Below are 24,815 nucleotides of genomic sequence, written 5' to 3'. Positions count from 1 at the left end.
AAACACAGACGGTACCAAGCACATGATCACCAGTAATGGTAACTTCACGGGAACCCGAAAAAGCAGATCAATCATAGGCGACTTCCATTGCAACCAAAGAAACAAAGCAAATTCCAGTAACGTGCCCAAACTGTACAATAAATTCGCAGAGGAAATGATATCCTAGAAACTCAAGTATGAAACTCCAAGTGCTCTGTTTCAAAGACATCAAACATGGGTTGAAATGTCCCGGGCCACAGCTAGGTTCCATTAGTGAGAAATAGTGCTTGCATCGGATCCATAGTGATAGAACCACGTTTATGGCAAATCTGTGTCAACTTGTTGGCGGCATTCAGCAGTCTCTTGCAGTCTGGGGAAGAAGAGAGTTGAGGTTCTTGAGGCCCTCAAGCTTATCAGAAGGATCATCCATAGGGGTAGATTTGGTGGGAATGGGTGTCTTGGGTGTGAAGATGAGGATGAGGGGAGCATCATGAGGCTGTCATCATTAAACCAAGACTTGCTAGCGAAGCTGTAGTGATATGATGGAGGATGAAATCTAGGAAGACAGAGAGTGTGTTAAGCAGATGAAAGCAGGGAGGTGCTGAACATTTGTAGTGGGTCCAATAAATTTGAAAATAAACTGCCTTTGGTGGAAAATAAACAAGAGGTGTCAGATGCTTCATTTTTGTCATGAGTTGATGAATTTCTTTATACCACCTAATAGCATAGAATACCCAATGCTTATTGTAAAATAATTGAAGGTTAAATTTGATCCTTTAAGCCACACACATGGATATGGGGATATCATGTCTTTGCCAATCCAAAGATATGAAGGCCATTTATTGATTAATATCATGTTTCTTGCTAATATAGCCGGATGTAAAGGCTATGCTAATTATGTTGTGCCATGTTGGTTTCACGCATTGAAATGTGTGCTTTATCCCATGCCATACTACCTCGTGCCATATTTATTACATTTATATCATTATGTCTTCCCTTTTTGCTAATTGCAAAGAAATGCACTTGTAATCATTGTGTGAGAGATTAAATATACATTATTTAAAAATAAACATATATTAAATAATATATTGTTAAGAATACATAAATGTTGCATTTCATTTTCAATTATTAATATGAAAAAATAATTTATATTATTATTTATTTGACTATTTATATTATAAAGTAAAATTCCATGTTTGAACAGTTCTAATTCTCATTGTTTTTTTATTTTGCCATTCACTTTTTAGAAGAGAATAAACACTCCACATAAATCTCTCACTAATTATATGATCATATTACTTTGCTAATTTCCTCGCCATTTAAGCAATTTGAAGAGGACTATATTGTTCTTGCCCATGATCCCTCACTAATCAAGCAAATTAGAGAAGAACATGCTATTCCTTATTAACTTTCCTTGCCAAATTATATAAACCACAATACCTCTTTTTTACTCAACACTGCATCGAAGTCTTTTTGCAATTCAACTTCCATATTGAACAGACGAGGATATGGTGTCCTCAAAATTATTTATCTTCTTCTGTATACCATCAAATGTGCCAACAGCAACTTCCTTTTTCTTCCTTCAATATTCTTAAAAACTTCCTTATTCCACCTTCCCAATTCATTTCTTGAATGTCCCATATTTTCACCAACATCGCGTCTTGTATCCTCCAATTATTCCGCATGAAAGAATTCAAGTCCTCATGCATTAACCATGTGGCATGAAATCTGAACGGTCTACTAGTTCGGCTACCATTAACGTCCATGGTTTTCTAATACTCAAAGAAAGCCTCTTCATTTCTTCCCAAAAACATCTCTTCCCATCCTCTCTTGGAGAAACATAAACCACAGTGAGCAATAGCCAAGGGATTTATATCATTCAAAAAAGAAACTTCAAACAGACCATACTGCATAATTTTTCTGAATCTGCAGTTGGACATCCACTCTGCATGACTCCTAGCCTACCCAAATACCTCCAGCATGACACTTCCCTCAATTGCCGCACACTCGTCAAAGATTGGGCACATCTGGCTCAATTTCGCTCTCTTTTGGGAAAATGCAATGGAATGTAATAGGATGCAATGCAATATTAATATTATTTTGGAATAGAAAGATGATAATAAAATGCAATGAAGATTCATGGGAAGGAAATATGAATGAGTATTACCAGCATTTTGGTAACGATGTGTAATAGTCATTATCATGAATTTACCTCACAAGCTAACCACTTTTCTAATGATAATGTAATGCTAATTATCATTGCTTATGTGCAATAGCATTGAACCAAATGGCCCTTAAGTTTATGAAAATCATCTGTGGCTTTGGACCCACGCACTTCCACTAAAGCAAGCAAATCAGCCCCCATTCTCAGTCACCAACATCCTCAACTCCTTTCAAATTCCATTCCAAAAAATTCTTATCCATTAAAGAAAAAAAGAAAGATAAGATGTAAACAATGCCTCAATCGATAGCATGATCGATTTCTTAGTCATCATTACATCTCCTCTAGCACTTTCTTCATTACTCTCAACAAAATCGTGCTCTGCCTCTATGAAAATCCTCTAGACCTAGTGGTCTCGCATTGAAGGTCCCTATGAGGCCCCTTTCCATGTCTTTAACATACACTCTGCAGAATATTCTCCTCATTGACCCCGTCAACCTCCTTAGTCACCTTCATGATACCTAAAAAAAGATTCCATGACTTCCTTTCCCTCATTCAACCCAGAACCTCTTCTTTAAGATTTCAATAATAGACTATGCTGCCCAGTTTGGACCTTTCAATAATTACTCATCTACCCCTCTCCTGGACTTGGTTTGGACATTCTTTTTCAAGACACCCAAATTTTCAGCACTCAAAGCAAAGGAGATGCAAACCTTCAATTATATACTTCGACAGACAGAACTGGCTTACTCAAATCCATTTGCACTGCAATTCTTGCAAAGCTGCCTCTAATCAGTGAAGTGGACATGCCCACCTTAACAACTTTGCCAATCTGATTCCCAAAACATTCAGGCACTTCCTCTTCATGATATTTCAGCGACAAATATGTGAATTGTAGCCAAACAATCGCCTCTTCAATTGTGGCTCTTATGTAGAGTCGGAAATAAGGGTTGAGCCTAAAGGCTCGGGCTTAAAGATCCTGTTTAAATAAGGGTTCAAGCTTTAGAAATTAAACTTTTCTTAAAGCAACCAGGCTTGAGGACCTATCTTGATATTCGGGCGGCTCTTCAAGCCTTGATAAGTCAAGCTATTTTATATATATGTATATACATACATACATATATTTGATTGATAATGAAACAATTGGATTAATATTTATTATAGGTGATGAAGAAAAAATTGCAGAAATAATTGACATTAAATCTCTACCTCCATCTTCAACAAGTGGACCTACATTTAAAGGATCTAATATTTTATTTTTAAATGATAATGAGGAGGATTTAAATTTACATTGATAAAAATTAAAAATCTTCATCTTAAATTTAAAATTAATAATTTTGTTGAATTTTACGTGAGACTTTAATTTATTTTATATTAAGTTTTAAAATATTCTGTTTAAATTAAAATGTTTGATTTTTTTCAAGAAAGAAGGCTTAAAAGCCTGACCCTAAACTCTATATATGAGGGACAAGGTTCAGAATTAGGTCAAATGTTGAATAACTAGACTTTAGGACCTAAGCCCTTAAGGGCCAAGCCTGCCTTGATTTTCACCTCTACTCTTATAAGATCAACGTGAAGGCATCATTCCCTAACAACTAATCATAGTAACTAACATTAGCTTATAAAAATAAATAAATAAAGCAGCAAAAGCAACAACAATAAAAATAAAAAAAATACTAATGATAAAATGAACAATGACATTTCCCAACAAAACCATTTCAAACAATACCAACTTTAGTCCACAAAGCTTGGATTCAAGGATCCCTATTCGGTGCTCATCAAGATTGATAATCACCGTGTGCTCATCACTCCTAGAGTAATCTTGGTCTATCATTTCACCTCAAATGATCTTTGTCATTGATTTTAAATTATTTTTAAAATATTTTTAATGTTATATTTATCAAAATAAAACTATATAAGAATTATAAAAAAATTAATATTAAATTTGAACTATTCAAAGTATATCTAAATAGTTAATTTGTAAAAATTAGAAGAAAAATTTAGCATTAAAAAGATTGTCCAAATTATATTTATACTATTTAAAGCACATTTGAATAGACAACTTATAAAAATTATAAAATATTTAATATTTAATTAAGTTATCTAGATTAAATTTCAAATTTGTATTGGCCAGATTAGTTATTAATTTTTTTTAAAATTTTTATTTTGATAAACATAATATTAAAAATATATAAAGAATAATTTAAAATTAACAGCATAAATCATTTGAGGTAAAATGAAGGCTCAAGATCACCGTATTGGGTGATGAGCACCACATGCGAATCCCACCGCCACTGAGGCGCTTTAGAGTTTGACTGTAAGTCCATCTTCATTTGCCTTAATCTTCTTCGTACTTCGCTGGAGGAGATCGGTTTCCTACGTCGTCTTCCCTAAGTCACCGAGTGCATATCAGAAGACCCTTGCATTATACTACGGGCACTAATAGGTTTCTTAATTAATGATTATGAGTGCAAAAAATATGCCAATGCCCAACACGCTGTAATATGTGAAAAAGAATCTATCTTTTAAAGTCAATAATAATAGTTCATTAGAATATTTAGTTTTTGAGTTATGTAATATTTCAAAACGATGACAATAATTTATAGGAGATCATTTGAGGTAGTGGCTATCATACCTCCAAGTCAAGTCAACTTTGTATGCTTGGCGGAGGTAACACGTCAGAATAATTTGTAGTCTTTAACATTATTAGCCGAATTGTTTGCTTGCCGAGTAATTCTTGACTGTAAGACTTTTCTCAAACAGCTTGAGCAGACGCTTCTTCTCTTCATCAGATTAAATGAACTCCAGAATCTCCCAATTCCCCCCTCTGACGCTCAACAATTTTGATATTATTGGCTTCCACTTTCTTCGAATCTCCTCTCCCGAACCTCCAATCCACTGTCTTCAATTCCAAGCTGATCCAATTTTCCGAACTAGCCAAGATATTTTATGGAGGCATCTTGACTTGACTGGCACAACCGACTTGACTCGTACGTGCTTATCATCATCGTCTCAATTTTCCAAAACACCACTGCTTGTTGAACCCTATATATGTACACATCATTGTTACCCCCTTCTCTTCAGTACATCACAAAATTTATATCCCAAAAATGACATCCATCATCAAAATCCTTCCTGTGTTCTCCCTCCTCCTTGCACTTACCTTCACTACTTTTACTCAGGCTGCCAGATTCGATGTCACAAACAGATGTCCCTACACAGTCTGGGCCGCAGCCGTGCCCACGGGCGGTGGCCGGCAGCTGAACACCAACGACATGTGGAGCTTTGACGTGGCTGCCGGCACCGTCCGAGCTCGCATATGGGCCAGAACCAACTGCAACTTCGACGGATCAGGGCAAGGACACTGCGAAACTGGTGATTGTAAAGGTTTACTCGCATGCAATGAATATGGGGCAGCCCCAAATACCTTAGCAGAATTTTCTCTTAACCAATACATGAATAGGGACTTCTACGATATCTCACTAGTCCAAGGTTTTAATGTTCCCATGGAGTTTAGTCCAACTTCTAATGGGTGCACCCGCACCATTCAATGTACAGCTGATGTGAACGGACAGTGTCCTAACGAGCTGAAAGCTCCAGGTGGCTGTAATGATCCTTGCACAGTGTTTAATATGGAACAATATTGCTGTAGTGATTCTTCTAGAACCTGTGGACCAACTAATTATTCTATGTTCTTTAAGGGTAAGTGTCCTGATGCTTATAGTTATCCTAAGGACGATCCCACCAGCCTTTTCACTTGCCCAGGAGGAACCAATTACAAGGTTGTCTTTTGCCCTTGAGTATTGAGTTTGTAGTGCCTTGTTTTCCTACATCTTACTACCTATAAATAAAGAACCAATATTAGGAAAGCATGCTGAGTAGTGGTAGTCTGATTTGGTTTGCTGATATGTGTGGTTTCTCGTTTGATTGAGGCTGAGTATTGCTGATTGTACTTTTGGTCCTTGCCCCTTGTTTACCCAAAAAAAAAAAAAATCATCATCAATATCTTAGCTTATGTCTTTATCGATCGATGAGATTAATTATAATAAATTCTCAGCTCTTCCTCTCTACTTTCTGTATCAAGCTCTCCTTTCATTCCGTTGTTTTTTATTAGCTATCATTAATATGACATTAATCAAGTGGTGCTTGGTTCAATCGGTTCAAGTCCTAGGATATGCATAAAAAAAAAAACAAAGCATTAATATCACGTTATAGTGTGTGTGAGAGAGAGAGAGAACTAATATTTTTAGCAAATGAATTATTTAAATCTAATTACTCTTTTTAGACCATAACATATAGCATCTTTTACGAGCCATTTTTAATCCAAATTATAGAATATCAGCTAATTTTTATAATTATTTTTCAGTTATATGCATTGAAATTTTGATTGTTATTATATAAGATATTTAATAAGGTATAATTAAAAAGATATAAAATGTTTTAAAAAATAGAGGTATGACCTACTAACATTATTCAAGCTCACTATACACTTTCTACTTGTTTTGGCGGACTTTTAATGTGGACGCAGACATATATAGAATCTTATATATGTATGCTTTCACATTTGTTGTCTATTATTACATCCAAATATGATGAAACTGTAAATAATAATGAACATAACGTTGAATTCCACAAAAGAAAAAATTATATGAACAGGTCATACAAATCAATTTTCTCTTAAATTTTGCTCGAAGACAGATCCAAAAATGAATTCTGCCACTAGGAGAAGAAAATTGAATTTAACATCCGTAATTAAGATCGGTTATGACAACCGATCTAAAACATGTAACCAGTAAATTTTTGTAAAAAATTATTAGTGTGGTGCTTTTTAGATCGGTTAATAATATAACTGATCTGAAAATTATATTCTAGATCAATTATAAATACAACTGATTTTTAAAAAAATATTTTATCAAATAAATGGAAAAAAAATATAGATTGGTTATTGTTTGTCCTAATATACAAGTGGGCCGAATCCAACACTATTGGGCCTGAACTAGGTAAGAAAACTGGGCTTGATCTGTGAAGACTAGAAGGAAAGGTACTTGAAGTTTAAATGAAATGATGCGTTTCACACAGGAGTTGAAACTCTGTCAAGCCACGACACGTGTCGATAAAAACTCGGAGCACTTTGACTTCGTGCCAAAGAGGGATGAGAACAGGCTCAACCCATGCCATTTATTAAATAGACTCATATTAAATTTAGATTTTTAATTAAATTTATTTAATTAAATAAGTCAAGTTTATTTTTTTAAGCCCTAACCTATGATTCCAACAGCCAACTTATTTACATACACATTATGTAATATATCACACACACACACACTAATTTCATCATTTAATTTTTAATCAATCTATTTTCTTATATTTCTAATTATATTTTTGATCATATTAAACTTATATATTAATTTTAATGTTATTACTTTATTATTGTATTGGATTGTAGTTGATAAATTCTTTTAATTATTGTATATTTTAATTGATAAATTAAGTTATATATTTCTACTAATAATCTTAAAGTATGTTTGAAATGTTTGAAACTAAAATGTAAGTTTATTTAAAAGATTTATTTTTAAATTTGAAACTAAAATGTAAGTTTATTTAAAAGATTTATTTTTAAATAGTCATTTAAATAGATTTTCATGTCAAGCTAGGCTTTAACTAAGCTCAAGCTTGAACCATAAAAAAAAGCTTTATATAAGCTTCAAACTATGGTTAAGCCTTTGACTTATTACACAAGCTCAAATTTATTTAGTTAAAGCTTAACTCAACCTAACCTATATACACTCTTAGTGCCAAAGTGGTGAGCCTATTTAAGTTTTTGACTTATCATACAGACTCAAATTTATTTAGTCAAAATCTAACTTAGTCTAACCTCTATACACCCCTAGTGCTAAAGTAGTGAGGATTGTTCCCCAAAAAAAAGGAAAAAAAAAAAAGAAAAAAAAAGGCGGGTGAATTCCAAAGTCAATCATAAAGCAAATGACCTCACTAGGTAAAAATTGATATAGCACAAAGAAAGGCATAATAACACCATCAATCAAACAAGTAAGGCCTGCTTTGGTTTCTATTTTCATTTATTGTTAAAAATAATTTGATATCATAACAATAACAAACAATAAGCCTTTATCTCATTAAATAGGGTTAACTACATGAATTGCAAGACGTCATTATCCTTTATCATTTATCAAGCTTTTAAAAATATTATTAATTAAGAGATTGTGTTCAACAACTTTCAAAAGTGATCTCTTAGGCCTTCCTTTACCTCTTTTAATAAAGTTCAAAATTATATATTCCATTCTTTTCATTGGTGCAAGAAAGATTATTTTTATAGTATAGTTGTTAAAATTATTTTTTAAAACAAAATAAAATAAAAATTTGTTTGATTATGTCAATTAAAAAATAATTTTAAAATTAAAAAATGAATTGATAGTTATGATTATAAATAGTTAATAGTGATGATTAATAATACAAATTAATCAAGATAACTAGAATTTTTAATAATCAAATGTAATGTATTTTAAAAACAAGAAAAATAAAATGAAAATAAGTTAAAGTTGATTCTATTTTTGTTTTTAAAAATAAAAAATGAAAACAATTTCAGAAACTATTAAATGAAAAACATTCATCCAAACAAGATTTTAATTTTTTATTTTTAAAAATAAAAATAATTTTTAAAAATTGAAAAAAAAAAAGAGGGTCTTAGATTCCCAGACAATCAAGCCCCAACCAAATGTGACCCTTTCTGATCTAGGCCCCAACTAGATTTGTTACTTTGCATTCAAACTCAAGTCACCAGAACTACCAAGTTCTTGCGTACTGTATTTCCTTTTCAATCAATGTAAATTACTTTCCCATGCATAATTTTGTGCCTATAACTCACATAACTTAGACATTTCAAGAGAATTGCGATTGAAAGGAGCAAGAGAAATATGAAAAAAAAATATCTTGTCAATTATTGAGCTAAAAGGTACAATATATGCATCAGAAAAAAGACAACATAATAATTATTAATAATTATATAATAATATCAAATAATATCTCCTAATAATGATTGAGATATAGACACAATAATGATAGAATATTTGAAGAATATTTTAGATAATATTCCCCTTCAAACTCAAGATGGTTTGACAAAAAGCAACTTGAGTTTGTCTACCAAGAACTAAAAGTGGCCTAGACAAAAAGACTTTTTAAATAAGTCTACCGGTTGATGCTTGGTTTCGAATTGGAACGAGTTGGATAGTGCCCCTAACAACATGCTGCCGAGTGAAATGGCAGTTAATCTCAATATGTTTAGTTCGTTCATGAAATACATCATTGTGAGCAATCTTGATTGTAACTTGATTGTTACAATATATGTCTATGGAGAGCCAAGGAAGATACAGAAACTAATCGTAGATTGTCGATCATCACGATCACCACCCTAATCGACGTCGAAATAAGCTCACAGTGTAAGAGAGGAGCTAGCAAAGAAGTGAAGTCCATGATATAAAGTGCCTCTAATGTACCGAAGGATCCGAAGAACTGCTGCATAATGAGTAGTTCGAGGATCTGACATAAACTGGCTGACAATGTGGACTGCATAAGCAATGTCAGGGCGGATCACAATAAGATAAATAAGGCCCCCAACCAATTGGTGGTAACGGGTGGGATTATCTAACAAGGCACCATCAGTGGAAGTATAGTGAACGTTTGGCTCGATAGAAGTATTTTCAACCTTCTCATCAGAAAGATAAGCTCGAGATATCAAATCAATAGCATACTCGCCCTGAGAGAGAGAGAGAGAGAGAGAGAGAGAGAGAGACTACCTCTCCTATGATAGACCTCAAGTCCAAGAAAATATTTCAGGTTACTAAGATCCTTCATTTCGAATTGCTACCCCAAGTATATTGTGAACTCCTGGACTCTTGTATCATCACTGCTTGTAATAATCATGTCATCAACATACAACAACAACAAAACAATACCATGAGTAGTAGATCAAACAAAAAGAGCTGAGTTGTGAGGACTACAACTGAAGCCTAGCTGACTTATAGTGTTACTAAGCTTAGCAAACCATACACGAGGAGCCTACTTGAGCCCATATAAAGCTCGACGAAGGCGACAAACCTTGTTTTTCAGATGCTGATACCTGGGTGGAAGCTTCATATACACTTCTTCCTTTAGATATCTATTCAAAAAAGCATTTTTAACATCCATCTGATGAAGAGACTAGTGCTTAACAGAAATAATGGCTAGAAGACTATGAACAGAATTCATGCGCATAGCAAGTGCAAAAGCCTCCTCTTAATCAACACCATATTCTTGTGTAAACCCTTGGGCCACTAAGCGAGCCTTACATTGCTTTAAAGAGCCATCAGAATGAGTCTTATTTTTATAGACCCATCGACAGCCAACAAGAGTTTTACTAAAAGGAAGATCAACAAGATCCCAAGTGTGCATTTTCTCCAAAGCTTGCAATTCTTCATTCATAGCTTACTGCCATAAGGGATCACAAAAGGCTTCCTTAAAGGATTTGGGTTCCTGTAATTAGAGAATAGTGAAAAAATAATGGTAATCACTAAAGTAAGAGGGCAAGTTTCTTATACGGTGCGGTCGAGTATTGTCAGACAATACGGGCTCAAGAGACATGACTTGTGTGGAAACATCTTGAGGTGTGACAATAAGCATATCAAGAGCGGGCGTAGCATTGGTAATGATCTCTATGGGGGAATTTGCATCAAAGTCACTTGAAGAAAGATCAAGTAAAAGATCTATGAAAATAGAAGGTGAAGGAAGAGAAATGAAGGAGAAATCAGTTAAGGATGAAAACATCATATGTTCCCAGAAAACAACATGATGAGAGATTCAAATGCAAAGAGATATAGGATCCTAGAAATGATAACCCTTATGCTTAGGGTCATAACTAAGAAAATAACAAACACAGGCACAGGCTTGCAATTTGGTAGTTTCATGTGAAGGGAGAAGAACAAAACAAACACAAGAAAATACTTTCAAAAGACTATAATCAGGAGGAATACCATGAAGGCGCTCGAAAGGAGAAATATTACCAAGAACTGGGATAGGAACTCTATTTATACAATAGACAGTAGTTAAAGTAGCTCCCCACGATATCGTTCAGGACAAGAAGAAGAAATAAGGAGGGCCCAAACTGAGTCAATAATATGACAGTGTTTTCGTTCAACTCGGCCATTTTGCTGAGAGGTGTAAGGACATGAGTATTGAGAGATTGTACCTTGAGCATTAAGAAATTTGAGCAATTTAGAATCACAGTATTCCAAGGCATTATCACGGCGAAAAATTTTTATAACTTTAGAGAATTGAGTGCGAACTATAGTAGTAAATTTAATATAGATATCAAGTAACTCAGATTGACTTTTCATCATGTAAATCCAAGTATAACAGGAGAAATCATCAACAAAAATCACAAATATCATAAGCCTCCCATAGAGGGAGTGGATGCTGAGCCCCAAACATCATAATAAACTAAATCAAAAGACTCATTAGTAATAGAGTCATTTTTATTAAATGATAAAGTAAGTTGTTTAGCAGTTTGACAAGAGATACAATGTAAAGTCTTAACATCAACTTGTCCCAAAAGACCAGTAGAAAGTAAAGGACGTAAAGGAACTAAAGACGGATGAGCCAAACGACGATGTCATAATTCAAAGGAAGAAGAAGTGGAGGGAGCACATAATCTATAAGAAGTGACTTCAGGAAGATGCAAGGAATTGAGCTCAAACATTCGATCAACCTTACGCCCAGTCTCGATAACCTGTCCTATTTAAGAATTAGAAACAGCACAACCACGTTTGTTAAATAAAACATCATAGCCCATATCAACTAATTGTCTAATAGATAGGAGATTAAAACTAATGTTAGAGACCAAATAAGTATCATGAATGGACAGAGAGAGTAAGGAAATAGTACCAATATGACTAACAAGCATTTAGGAGTTATTAGCAGTATATAAAAGGTGAGCAATAGTATTAGGTGACATGGAGGAGGAGAAATGTTTCTGATTAGTCATATGATTACAACAGGCAAAATCAAAATACCAAGAAGATGTACCAGAAGGGGTGGCTAAGGCAGTAGGTGGACTGGAAGAGCTAGAGATAAGCTTGCAGAGTAAAGACTCAAGTTCAACAAAAGAGGATCCCAAAGTGGAAGTAGCAACAATAGGTGGCTCATTAGTAACAGATAGAGCAGGCTTCGATGATAAGGAACTAGATTTGAATGAACTTCCTTGATCAGGTTTAGGAGGTCGAGTGGGGTACTGATTAATGAGATGCCCAAGCTTCTTACAATAACGACAAGTCAAAGAAGGATAATTCACAGCAATATGTCCCTTCTTCTGACAAGTTCTACATTCAATATATAAACACTGATCAAAAGTGTAAGTAGGTTGAGGGCAGTGACGACAAAGCTTAAAATTCCTTCCAGGAGCAACGAAAGCCATGTCAAGGGATCGTTAGAGAAGACCTAAACAAGTTTCCTCAAAATGAAGATAAGAAAGACCATCCTCAAGAGTCGAAAGTGGGCTCTGGTAGAGCAGAGAGGCACGAACAGGGTTAAAATCATCAATAATAGCCATCAAGAATTGTATACTTGAAGAAAACTTTAGCATCCTCATCATTTTTAAAAGTAGGCTCAGAATAGGCTAGTTGGTCCTAAATAGCCTCCATCTTAGAAAAAAACTCAAGCAACAGTTGACCTTTCTCCATTTTAAGAACAGCCAAGTCCTTCTGCAGTTGGTATTAATTGGACAAATCAAAAGAGGTATACTAGCTAGCAAGATGATCCCATACCTCCTTAGTAGTTTCAAAGCAGCCAAACTGCTAATGAATACTAGCAGTAGAAGTATTCCAAAATCATGTTATGATTTGATTATTTTTACTATCCCAATCATCTAATCGATCAGTAAATTTTTGGTCATCTTCAAAAAAGGATCCAACAGGAAATGAGACATCTCCAGTAATATATCGCCCAAGTTTCCTACCTTTCAAAAAACCACGCATACTTTCCATCCATAAGCGATAGTTAGGACTAGTCAACAAAATAGAAATAGGTTGAGCAACATCAAATTTTTCCATTGAAGAATAAGGGGTAGAAAAATAGAAAGACCAAGAGGAGACAGTGATTAAGTGAGAATTTTATGGTAAAGCAAGAATCTCAAAATAAAAGAGTTTACATGGATTGCCTTAATCAGATAGAGAAGTGTAACACCTTAAAATTTTCAAACTGATTTTTTGCAAATTATTAGTTCAATAAATTTTTTTTTTACATCATCGAACCCTTATCATGGTAGAAAAATTTCTACCATGATAATAAATAACTAAACTTCTTTTCAAAACCCTACTAAGGTAGAAAAGATTTTATCATATAAATAAAATATTTTACAAATAGACTATCATAATAGAAAGAATTTAATATAATGAATAAGCTCTACCATGATAATTGAAAATACATTTATAATAAAATTTTACCTAATAAAAAATAATGTAAAAACAATTCATATCAAAGAAAATGATAATTTTTAAATCAGCATTTAGTAAGCCTATTTTAAGGTGGCAGAATCTCAAATAATTTCTAAATATAATTTTTTTATATTGTTATGTGAACCAAAAAAACAATTAGAACCATGAGGGACAGACAGGATCCTTATGACATAATATTCAAATCAGTTTAAGAATCAAGAGGGACAGACATGATCCTCTTAATCATAATAAATGCAATTAATAAAAAGGATTAGAATCTATATGCTCCATAAAATAAGATATGTCCTAAGTTAACACTAGATACATTGTATGATTCAAAATAAGAGGCAACATAAAAGATGGTGTCTCATACACTAGCCGAACTTGCTCCTGGAAAAATATTAACCATGGGGAATGAGACTTAAAAGTCCCAGAATCAAAAATTAATATGTAATAATGCATATAGATGTAACTAATCATGCGATTGCTAAGTGGGCACACAAAAACATTTAATCGAATAGTATTTCCAATCAAACCAAACAAGTATTTAATTGCATGACTACACCTTATATCTTCCTTTCGCCATGCTTGGACGCCAAATCACCCGACCAAAGGTGAGTTGGATCAAGTTACACGCCACTCATTGGGTCCAATGAGGGCTTACCACGTGGTAATAATTAACCAAACAGAAATTCCTAATAATATCATATATTAAAATACCTTGATAAATCATGCATCATTTAAATATCCAAATAAAAATATAACCAAATAATAATATCTCATTATGATAAACAAAAATAAATTTTGACCCACTTGGCAATAATTCCAAACAAGTATGTAACAATATTTATTTTCAATAATTCATAATTCATAATTTTTTCAAACAACAAAACAACACATAACTAATCACATACATACCCATCACAACACATTAATAATAGTTACTTTGTATCTTGAACAACAAGTTCCCCTTCACAACTTCTCTTTCACCGCTCTCTTTATCAATACAATCTACATAATTATTCCATAATACTATATATTAATTTTATATTAAAATTAATAAATGACTCTAATTTAAAGAGTTAAAAAGTCTTAGGCCTAAAATCCATATTAATAAGGTGTATGCCTCATTTAACTTTTCAAATTTTTTTTCTAAAATTATCATACCCTAATAAATTATATTTAAGCCTCAAATCACTTCTAGTATCAAAATTTCATCCTTTTATATTCTAAAAATTTCGTCCAAAAATAAATTAAAAATTTCAGAATTACCCTGAAGCCTCAAATCACCATTCTATAGCCTTAAAAATACATATTCATACTTAAATAAATATTTAATAATTAAATGTTCAGCCCTACATCTCAGATTCAACATAAATTCAACTGTATAGATCTAGAGTCTAACTTAAAATTCTTTTACATGATTTTCAACCTCAAAAAAATATTCTATAATATTTATTATACCCTAAACTTTAACCTATATTTTTAATTCATCATATCATCAGATTAACTATCTTATAGAAAAATCCTAATCAAAATATTTGCTCTACTCTACAAAATAATTATATCATTAGAAAGTTAATATTATTTAGGAAATAACTACAAAATTAATTTTGTAACTAAGTAATTTTTTAAATGTTAATCTAAATAGAAAAGTTAGAGCATACCTAAAAACAAAAGAAAATAAACCCCCTTGCAAGGTAGAGCAACGTGAGAGGGAGAGAGAGATGGAAAAAAATAATATAAAAGTTGGATTGTGGGTCTCACAGTTATATTAAAAAAAGACTATAGATTTGAATTTAATTATTCAAACTCTTGGGCCGTAAGTTGCAATTTTTTTCAAATTGCATCTTAGCACTTCATGTTTCCTAACACACCCCCTCCTTTTATATATGAAGACACCTCTTCTCTTCCCATATCTAACCAATGTAGGACTTAGAAAACAACCTTTCACCTTTTTTTTGTTCCTTCCACCTTCTCTCTCTCTCTCTCTTTTTTTACTAACACACACATAAAAAAATTATTTATATATTTTAAATTTTAAAATTATATCTTAACTAAATATTTCTTATGTGGTTTTAAATTTAAATTTTTTTAATTTATAATTAAATGTCTAACCATAATATTATTTTCGAATAACCTCAAATAATATAAATTCTTATTATTATCAATTTTTTATCCTCAATAAAACCTAATTCCACAATTTCTTTATTATCTAAAAATCAGGATGTTACAAGAAGTTTCAAAAAATTCAATGAGGAAGAAGACAAAATAGATGCTACTTTAAGGGGAAGAAAAGAAAAAGAAAGAAAGAAAGTGATGGACCCCATGGCATGGGTGATTAGCATTAATGGCAACGAAGCTTGAGGATGGTAATCATGAGCATGGTGACATAGAAGGAACCCAATACTTATAATCCAACATACCTAAAGACCCATTACAATATATTGGAGGTCCAATGACAAGAGCCTGAACTAAAGCCATGAAGTAAGCCTTGTTCAGTCTTGTGCAAGAAGTTCAAGAGCTTGAAGAGCATTGGGGCACTCCTCTCAAGCCCAAAGAAGAGCATCTATACGTGTATAATGTATTTAAGATCCAAACTCATGAAGAGTCAAGTCCAAGAGATGCAGACCTTAGCCCAATGCAAGGAAGACTGCAAGTTGAGCCTCTTGCAAGTAAGGAGGCATGAAACCCTAGTGAAGAAGTCAAGGGTGGCGTGATTTTAAATTCTTTATGATCCATTGATTGTCTCCTAAATTATTTCCTATTTTAATGGTCCTTTGATTTAATTTTCTATTTTGAATCTAGTCAAAGGTTAGAATTAATTATAGTATTAATTTCTAAATTTTGTAATCCCATAATTTTAGGATCACATCTCCTAAATTATGTGGCTGAATATTTTATCATTATTTCTCCTTTTAGTATTAGGAAATTAGGGTTTTAATTTTAGGAAATATTTTTCTATGAGCCTATATAAATTAGGCATGCTCCCTTTTGTAAAGAACACAGAAGTTGAATGAAATTATTTATTTTAGAGTTTATAACTCTTGTGAGCCTTAGTGCTTTATGGTGGCATCCCGTGTGAGAAACAGACGTGATCAAGAGCGTGATCAACTCTTGTAGTGTCTTCGAAGGTTGAGGTTCCTAGAGGTAGGTGCTCTAAGAGGATCTTCGCCTTGATCATTATCCTATTGTTTACTTCATACCTTTCTTTATTTTCGTCATAAATTTCGTCACTTTCCTTTTGTTCTTGTGTTTTTGTTGTTTCAGGGTTCTGTCCCTAAATTAGCATGATTCTGCTTTTGCGTCCCCTACCAGAAAGGAACAGAACGTGAAGGCAAGAGAAAAGCTAAAGAGAAAAAGGTATAGCAGGCCCATCAGAAATGTGAAAGCTAAAGGAAGAATTTTAAAGGCAAGGAAAAAAAAAGCAACCAAGAACAGTGTCAGGGATGAAACGAGCAGATGATGGAGATGCAATATTGGAAGAAGGAGCGGAAAAAATATGACTCCAGTACCATGAAAGGAGCAAGAGAAATATGAAGAAATATTGTGTCTATTATTAAGTTGAAAGGTATAATATATACATAAAAAAAGACAACATAATAATAATTAATAATTACATAATAATATCAAATAATATCTCCTAATAATGACTGAAATATATGTACAATAATAATAAAATATTTGAAAAATATTCTAGATAGCAGTGATAAAGGACCTTAAAGACTCACAATCTTTAATTCAACACTCATATTGAGGACTTGCTCCTCTAGCAAGTGTCTAGCACATGTAAAGGGTGCAACACTTTTGTTTTATGCCAATAATTATATACAAAACTGATCTAAAATATCTTTTTAAGATAAAGGAAATTATTTTTTTAATTTCTTACATTGGTTAATTGTTTTCATTACCCAATTTAAAAACAACCTTATCAAATTTCTTATTTCCTATTGTTCGTTTGCGAACAACAAATTATCAGGCGTGTCAAAGACGCTGAATCTCAATTGATAACAAAAAGGTCCTAGGCTCTCTTATCACAATTTACCCAAATGTAAAAGATATACAAGACTTGGTAGAACAAATATTTTTTATTATTATTGAAATGTAAAATGATTGTAAGCCTGAATTGAAGATAAAGCTAATTGATAAACCTAAAAATTATGGATGCAGAATGCGAGTCTTCTGAGTGTTGACTGTTATCTTCTTCTACACTTTGGTACTCTATTTATACTGATAGAGTGATGGCAGCCTCTCCTTTAGAACTTAGAATGTTCCTCCAAAGAATCAAGAATCTCGCGAGGCTCATGGCATGGTCTTTACTCACTATCTCCCATTTTTGGTAACCAACTCGTCTCGCCGAGATACTTGGGCACGATGATGCTTCTCCTATGAGATCCAGGCTTATTTGAGATTATGTCTTTATGTACCAACAGTCTAGGGTATGCAATTGGTGGGATTTCATCATGCTCATCCTGTCGTGGCTTTTCATTAAGCTCAGGGTCGGCCCTTTTATTTAGATTATTGATTGAGCATAACTTTTCAGCCACTTAGCCCATATGACTTTATGACCTATCTAATGCTTTGGCGAGTAACGTTCTATGTTTAATTCAAGCACCTATTTTCTGAGATCCTTCACATTTTTAATTTGCTCTAGAGTCCATTCTCCTTCATGCTGAGACTTCTCCCACCCTCACTTATGCCTCACGAATAGACCTATCACTCCTTCCCACTGTGTCACTTCCTTTTGCTTGACGATGCCCATCTCTCTTGAAGATCCTGTGACTTTGGACCATTAAAACTGACTCGGATCCGATCCTCTTAGAAAATCTTGGCCCTTGAATCTATATCTAATGTATCATATCTTGTCATATCATCTCATATTAAAATATTTTAATTTTAAAAAATAATTATTTCACAATTTAATTATTTCATCACTTTAAATATATTTTTATACTAATAGTTCAAAATAATTTTTTATTTAAATAGACAGTTGTGAAATAAGTCAAGTTAAAATTTAAATAAGCCAGACTGTAAGCTTTTGCAAGCTTTTAGAATTATTCAGATTGTTTGTAGGGATCTACTGTATAGTTTATTCAAACTCTGCCCTGACTTATTTAACAAATACTTATTTAAAAAAATTTTTACAGACTAATTTTTTAGAACAAGTTTTGAAAATAAAAATAATAATTTTAAATTATTAGTATAAAAAATATATCTGAAGTGGTGAAATAAATTGTGAAATAATTATTTTTTAAAATTAAATTATTTTAACCTGAGATGATGTCGCGAGATATAAAACATTAGATTAGGTATGAATTAAAGGGTCAGGATTTTCTCTCGCCGAGAAGATGGCTTCCGAGAAGATTCCCAATCCAGCTGCCACTAATACCCTCTCTAACTCAACTTGGTCACCAATGTGATAAGGGCGGGAATGAGGGACCCCATCTCCAATTCGTCATGTTCTAAATCGGTTAGAATTCTAATCAATCTAAAAACATTTTTCCAGATCGGTTTAATAACCATCTAGAAAGTTCAACTTTATTTCGGTCCCTGAAAGTGAAACCACATCCACACAAAATTGATTTAGAAAGCCTTAATAAACAACCAATCTAAAAACTCCTTTTTCCACGAGTGCAGGGGTAAAAGGGTATACAAATTTAATATAAAAGTTAACGAATTAATAATTTACATATAACCTTTTATAATAATAATAAAAAATATATTAAATTAAAAGGGGAGCTTTAACTGATATTGAGCTTTGTTAGAAGGAAGGGTTTCAAAAGGTGGAGCACGATCTGGATTCTCCTTTGGTTCCAGCTATTGAGAAAAGTGAGGAGGAGCGAAGCAAGGGTAGCAGGCTGCTGTAGGGAATCCGTGACTTGAGGAGGAAAGACACTGCTAGAAAATAAATGCGAATTGGTGAAAAAATTTAGTGATGTCTATCCTTCTCTAAAAATGTCAAATTAAAAAAAAAATAAGAAATATTAATTTCATAGCTCAACTAAAAATTAATAAAAAAAATAACAAGTGACTGTCAATCAATTTTTAAAATAAAATAATTAATAAGGTATTTAATGAGAGATTTTTTATTCATCATTAAAAGAAGATAATTAATAAGAAAATTAGCAATGCATTTTTATGCCTCTTTAAAAAAAATTATTGAAATATTAAAAGTGTTAGTGAGAGATTATATTTCTAATTAATTATTACAAAAAAATGACTTTTAGCAAAGACTTTTAATTGTATGTTTAATTATTTTCATTTAAAAATAAAAATAATATTTAAATATTAACTAAAATATTCTTTTTTCATAATAAAATTATTTAATATTTAATATTTATTTTATTTTAAGTTCATTTACCTAACAAAAATATTATTTTATTAAAAAATAAAATATAAAGAGTCATATAAATATAAATATAAATTTTTATCATATTAATAATTAAAAATAAAATATAATATACAAGTGTATTTTTTTATAATATATTTTTTGATACATATGTGTAGTTAAATAATATATATTTAATTTATCATATAATTACTATATGGTACATTTCAATTCAAATAGCAAAAAATAAAAGCATAAAATTTGGAATAATGTAGAAAATCAAGGATTCAAGTCTTCATGGCATAAGCCCACAAAGGATTATTAAAAAAATATAAAGAGTCATATAAATATAAATATAAATTTTTATCATATTAATAATTGAAAATAAAATATAATATACAAGTGTATTTTTTTATAATATATTTTTTGATACATATGTGTAGTTAAATAATATATATTTAATTTATCATATAATTACTATATGGTACATTTCAATTCAAATAGCAAAAAATAAAAGCATAAAATTTGGAATAATGTAAAAAATCAAGGATTCAAGTCTTCATGGCATAAGCCCACAAAGGGATTGATTCACTTGCTAAATCCTTTTTTTTTTTTTTATTAGCAAGAGTGGCAAATTAAAGTGATGCAACCCTTAGGGAGGGTAATAAGGTAACAAACTATTTTTTCTCACACTAGAGAGACTTGAAGAGGTCTTGATTATATAAATGAATACACTGTATATATCAATAGATTAGTTTTTCGGAAAGAGAATAATGATTCTATGACAAAATGAAATCAAAGACAAACACAAATTTATTCAATTAATGAGTCTCTTTGGTGGGCCATCTGTGATGAGAGCCTCACCAATTGATCGCAGTAATTGTTATATACCATTTTCAAACCATCTGTGATGAGAGCCTCACCAATTGATCGCAGTAATTGTTATATACCATATTAAAAAGATTTGAAAAGAATCATGATTATATAAATAAGTGTATACACTTTAATAAATTAGTTTTTTAAAGAGGGGATAATAGCTCGGTGACAAGACACCAGATGCAACTTTGAGTTGAAAGTGGGGTTGCATTAGTGGATGGAGTCTGGAACGATTGGAATTTGTTCTATTCGGCAGATAAATGGGGCTTTTTGTTTGATAAGGGCTAAGTGGTTTTGATGGGTGTTTCTGTTCTTTTGGGCTTTTAGCCCCTTTTTCTACCAACATACGTACATATAGTAGTTAACTAGCTTTTATTACCCCTATATGTTGCAAAGAAATATTGTACTTAATAATTTATTAAATTATAAAAAATTACTTTTTAAGTTACATAAAAAGAAAGATTTAAAAGATAATGAAACCAAAATTATCTACATAAAACAAGAAGAAAACTTGCAGGAGCATAGCAATGACCTTCTACACACTAACCCATAATATTATGCCTGAATATAATTAAGATTTGTGAAGTAAATATGTTTAAGCTACTCAAGAATAACACCCTACCCCCTAAAAAAAACTGTAAAACTTACAATCTCATAATTAATTAGAATCTTGTCTATCATCAATTTAATTAATATAAATAGATTAGCCGACTGTATTAATATTGAAAGGATGCTTTGTACAAAAACTTGCTATTAGATTCTATGTTTATTATCCAGCTTTTCAGTAAAAACTTACTATTGTGTTCTTAATTATCATTTATTTCCCGTGCGATATCCTAGAAGAATAAATTTAAATGGCAGTCAAATTAAATATCTTGTTCTGATGTCAATTAAAATCACATAACGATTCATGATCACTATAATAGTCCCATAATGAATTAAATGGTAGTTATATAAAAGTAAGATTACATGAAACAGCAAAAAAAAAAAAAAAAACTTTTTAGCAGGCTCGTACACACTAACCCATAATATTATTGGTGGATGCAATTAAAGCATGACAAGCAAATATGCTTAGGCTACTGGAATATAGTTTTTGTTTGTTTTTACTGTTGAGTGTTTGTTTTGATTGTTGAGTTAGAATACACTTTCCTAGTGCTTTAAACTCTTATTTTTTGGTGGATACAACCAAAGCGTGATGTATAGATATTGCTCCTTAGCTCACAAATTGAGTTGCATATTAAATCGACAATATGAAAAATAATTTAGAAGACATACAATCTGTGAATGAACATGCTCATGTAAGGCCTAAATTAACATGAACATGCCTTCTCATTAATTGATGATCTGGACGTTGACATTGTCAAGACAAAAACATTAACAATGAGTAAGCTAAAAATAAGCTTAAGCTACACAGAAAAGTGGCATTGATGTCCATATATTAATAAATGAAAAGAAATCCTCAAAAAGCTTTGTTGCGGCACCAGAAAAAACCCACAACCTTAGCCTGCTCTTGCATCTAGGTTCTCCTCGGTTGAATTTGATCGAAGCTTTAATCCCAAAACACTCTTGTAGCTGAGCAATCGTTTGTAAGCATTATTTTCCTTGCACATAAGTCCAGAAAATCCTTTTGAGTGAAACATCACCTTAAAAGTGGACCTAGGACACAGATTGTGACATTATACCTTCTGAATTATACATAATTGCCAAACACATTCGTCATTAATTTTGATGAACACAGAAACAGATGTCTTCTCTTCAGTACTGCAGTTTTCAAGCTTCGGCTAGATAAATCGACTTCCATGTTGGTAAATGCTAAGCCCAACAACAACAAAAAAACTATTTCCTTCTCACCGAAGAGAAAATGCCAATGCTAGAATTTACTATCATCAATTTGCTCTCATTATAAGGTTGATTTCCATGGCATAAAGATGGGTGTCATTCATACTTTTTCACAAATCTAAACATCTTTAAGGGATTGGGTGCTATTAAAATGAATCCTACTTTACTCTACGTTGAGAAAAAAGAAGGAGCATATGAGAGCAGATGGATGATGACCAAAGAAAAAGAATAAGCCAAAGTTGTAAACATACATAAATTAGTAACACAGAAGACTGAAGAAACTTACGTTTCTATTCGCAAGTAAAACTAAAGTTTCTTCTTTTAAAGTTACCATGCTATTAACTTATTCCAAAAAATTTACTAACATTTTGCAGCAACGAAGAGGAAAGGAAAAAAGGCTCAGTGTGAAATACTACCAAAGAGATGTAACAAATGTTCTGCACCATATACAATGCCTTCTTCCATTAACCCAACAAATTCCATCAAAACCTTGTCTTCTTCCATCGTCCATAGTTCCTTCTTGTCCTTACTCCCTTCTCCTTTCAGCGTTTTGATTTCTGAAACTCGCATATATTTGAAAGAAAAATTAATTTCCCATTGAGAAAAGCATCTCCCATGAAACCAAAATAATTAAATTTCAAACAGAATTTGAAGGCAAAATGCAAAACTGAAGTTGAAATAGCTATATGCATTTTGCAGTCACTTGTTACTAAAAGCGAAAGTTAGTAATCTAATATCTAGAGATTAATTGATTAAGCATAAAAGCTCACAAAATTAAAGAAGCCCTGCATGGAGTCAAAGAAAAGAGGGAGCTACATTGCCTCTGTCTGGATGGTCCATATTTTTGGCTTCAAGTTGGAATTCCAATCAATTAAACAGCAAAACCCTTCCATCTACTCTCATATGCCCCTTGCGGGTTTTAAAAGTTAATCTCGATAAAGTTGGGTCTTAAAATTGACAACTTTCTTATACAAGGTGACAACTTTTTGGTAAGTTTTTGACAAGTGTACCAATCTTCATACAAGTTTAACAACAAAGTCAAGTTTTAAAAATTAATACTTTTTATATATGAACAAATCATGTTTATATATTTACAAGTGATTATGTAGATATGAATAATAATATGTTTATAATCAATCACAACTCATGAAAATACTTGAAAAATAAATTTATAACACACACATATATTATTTAGCATAATATTGGTAATTTATTAATATTGAAGGAACAAATTGTTAAGAAAATTGGACAAATTAGATGTTAAAAATTGATAACTTTTTTATATATGAATAAGTCATGTTCATATATTTATAAGTAATTATTTATATATAAATAATAATATGTTTATGATTAATAATAACTCATATTAATATTTGACAATAAAAGTTATAAATTTTGTAACATATTATTATATGGCTCTGTTACTGCAGTAGTGACCCCACCTAGTGGGATAAAGGCTTGTTGTTGTTGTTGTTACTACAGTAGTGAACCACCTTTTGCAACTCCAAAGAATCAAGAATTTAAATCCTCCCTTAGTCCTTTGCTCTCTTTGAATAGATTTGACTATAGGTGCTGGCACCGAAGCTCCAACCAGGCAGCCACTGCCCACTGGTGGTGGTAGCCAGAGCTGATAATTCAGGCGGGTTGGTTTTATTTGGGTTGGGTTCAATTTGGATCGGGCTTATTCAGATCGGGCTTAAAGCATCCTACCCCTTCTAAAAAGTACATATAGCCAAGCCCAGCCCTAATACCTTCGGGCTTCGGGCTTATTCGGGCTGGCTCGAATACCCGAAACTTTTTAAAAATATTTTTTCTTTATTTTTTAAACCAATTTTAACTTTTAAATAATTTTATTAAGCGTAAAATATTATCTTAATTTTAAAAGAATAAAATAAAAAATAACTTATTAACTTTGTATTTAAGTAGCTCTATTATTATTTTGTTGTATTATGTATAATTTATTCATGAATGTTTCCTTTACTTGTAAATTAATTCCTTAATTGTTTAAATATTGCTCTTATCGTAGTCATATATAAATATTTTATATATTTTAATTAAATTATATTATTTTAATTATGATTAAGCTGATCTCAATTCAATCACAGTTAGACTATTAATTTAAAATTATTATCCCGATTAATTGAAAATTTTT

At 31.9% G+C, this 24,815-nt stretch overlaps 1 protein-coding gene across 1 annotated transcript; it reads left to right on the top strand.

Annotated features, from left to right (window-relative positions):
- Nucleotides 1-4,910: 4,910 nt before the first annotated feature.
- Nucleotides 4,911-6,136, top strand: LOC129313657 (protein P21-like). The gene has a single exon (XM_054956938.1). It carries the CDS (start codon nt 5,251-5,253, stop codon nt 5,938-5,940), a length of 690 nt encoding a protein of 229 aa, XP_054812913.1. The 5' UTR covers nt 4,911-5,250; the 3' UTR covers nt 5,941-6,136.
- Nucleotides 6,137-24,815: the final 18,679 nt, after the last annotated feature.

Source organism: Prosopis cineraria, unplaced genomic scaffold (genome assembly GCF_029017545.1).
Source record: "Prosopis cineraria cultivar Desert tree isolate PC_DT_omini unplaced genomic scaffold, ASM2901754v1 PC6, whole genome shotgun sequence".
In the NCBI taxonomy this organism is placed as follows: Eukaryota; Viridiplantae; Streptophyta; class Magnoliopsida; order Fabales; family Fabaceae; genus Prosopis; species Prosopis cineraria.
This window is presented reverse-complemented; position numbering and strand designations above follow the sequence as displayed.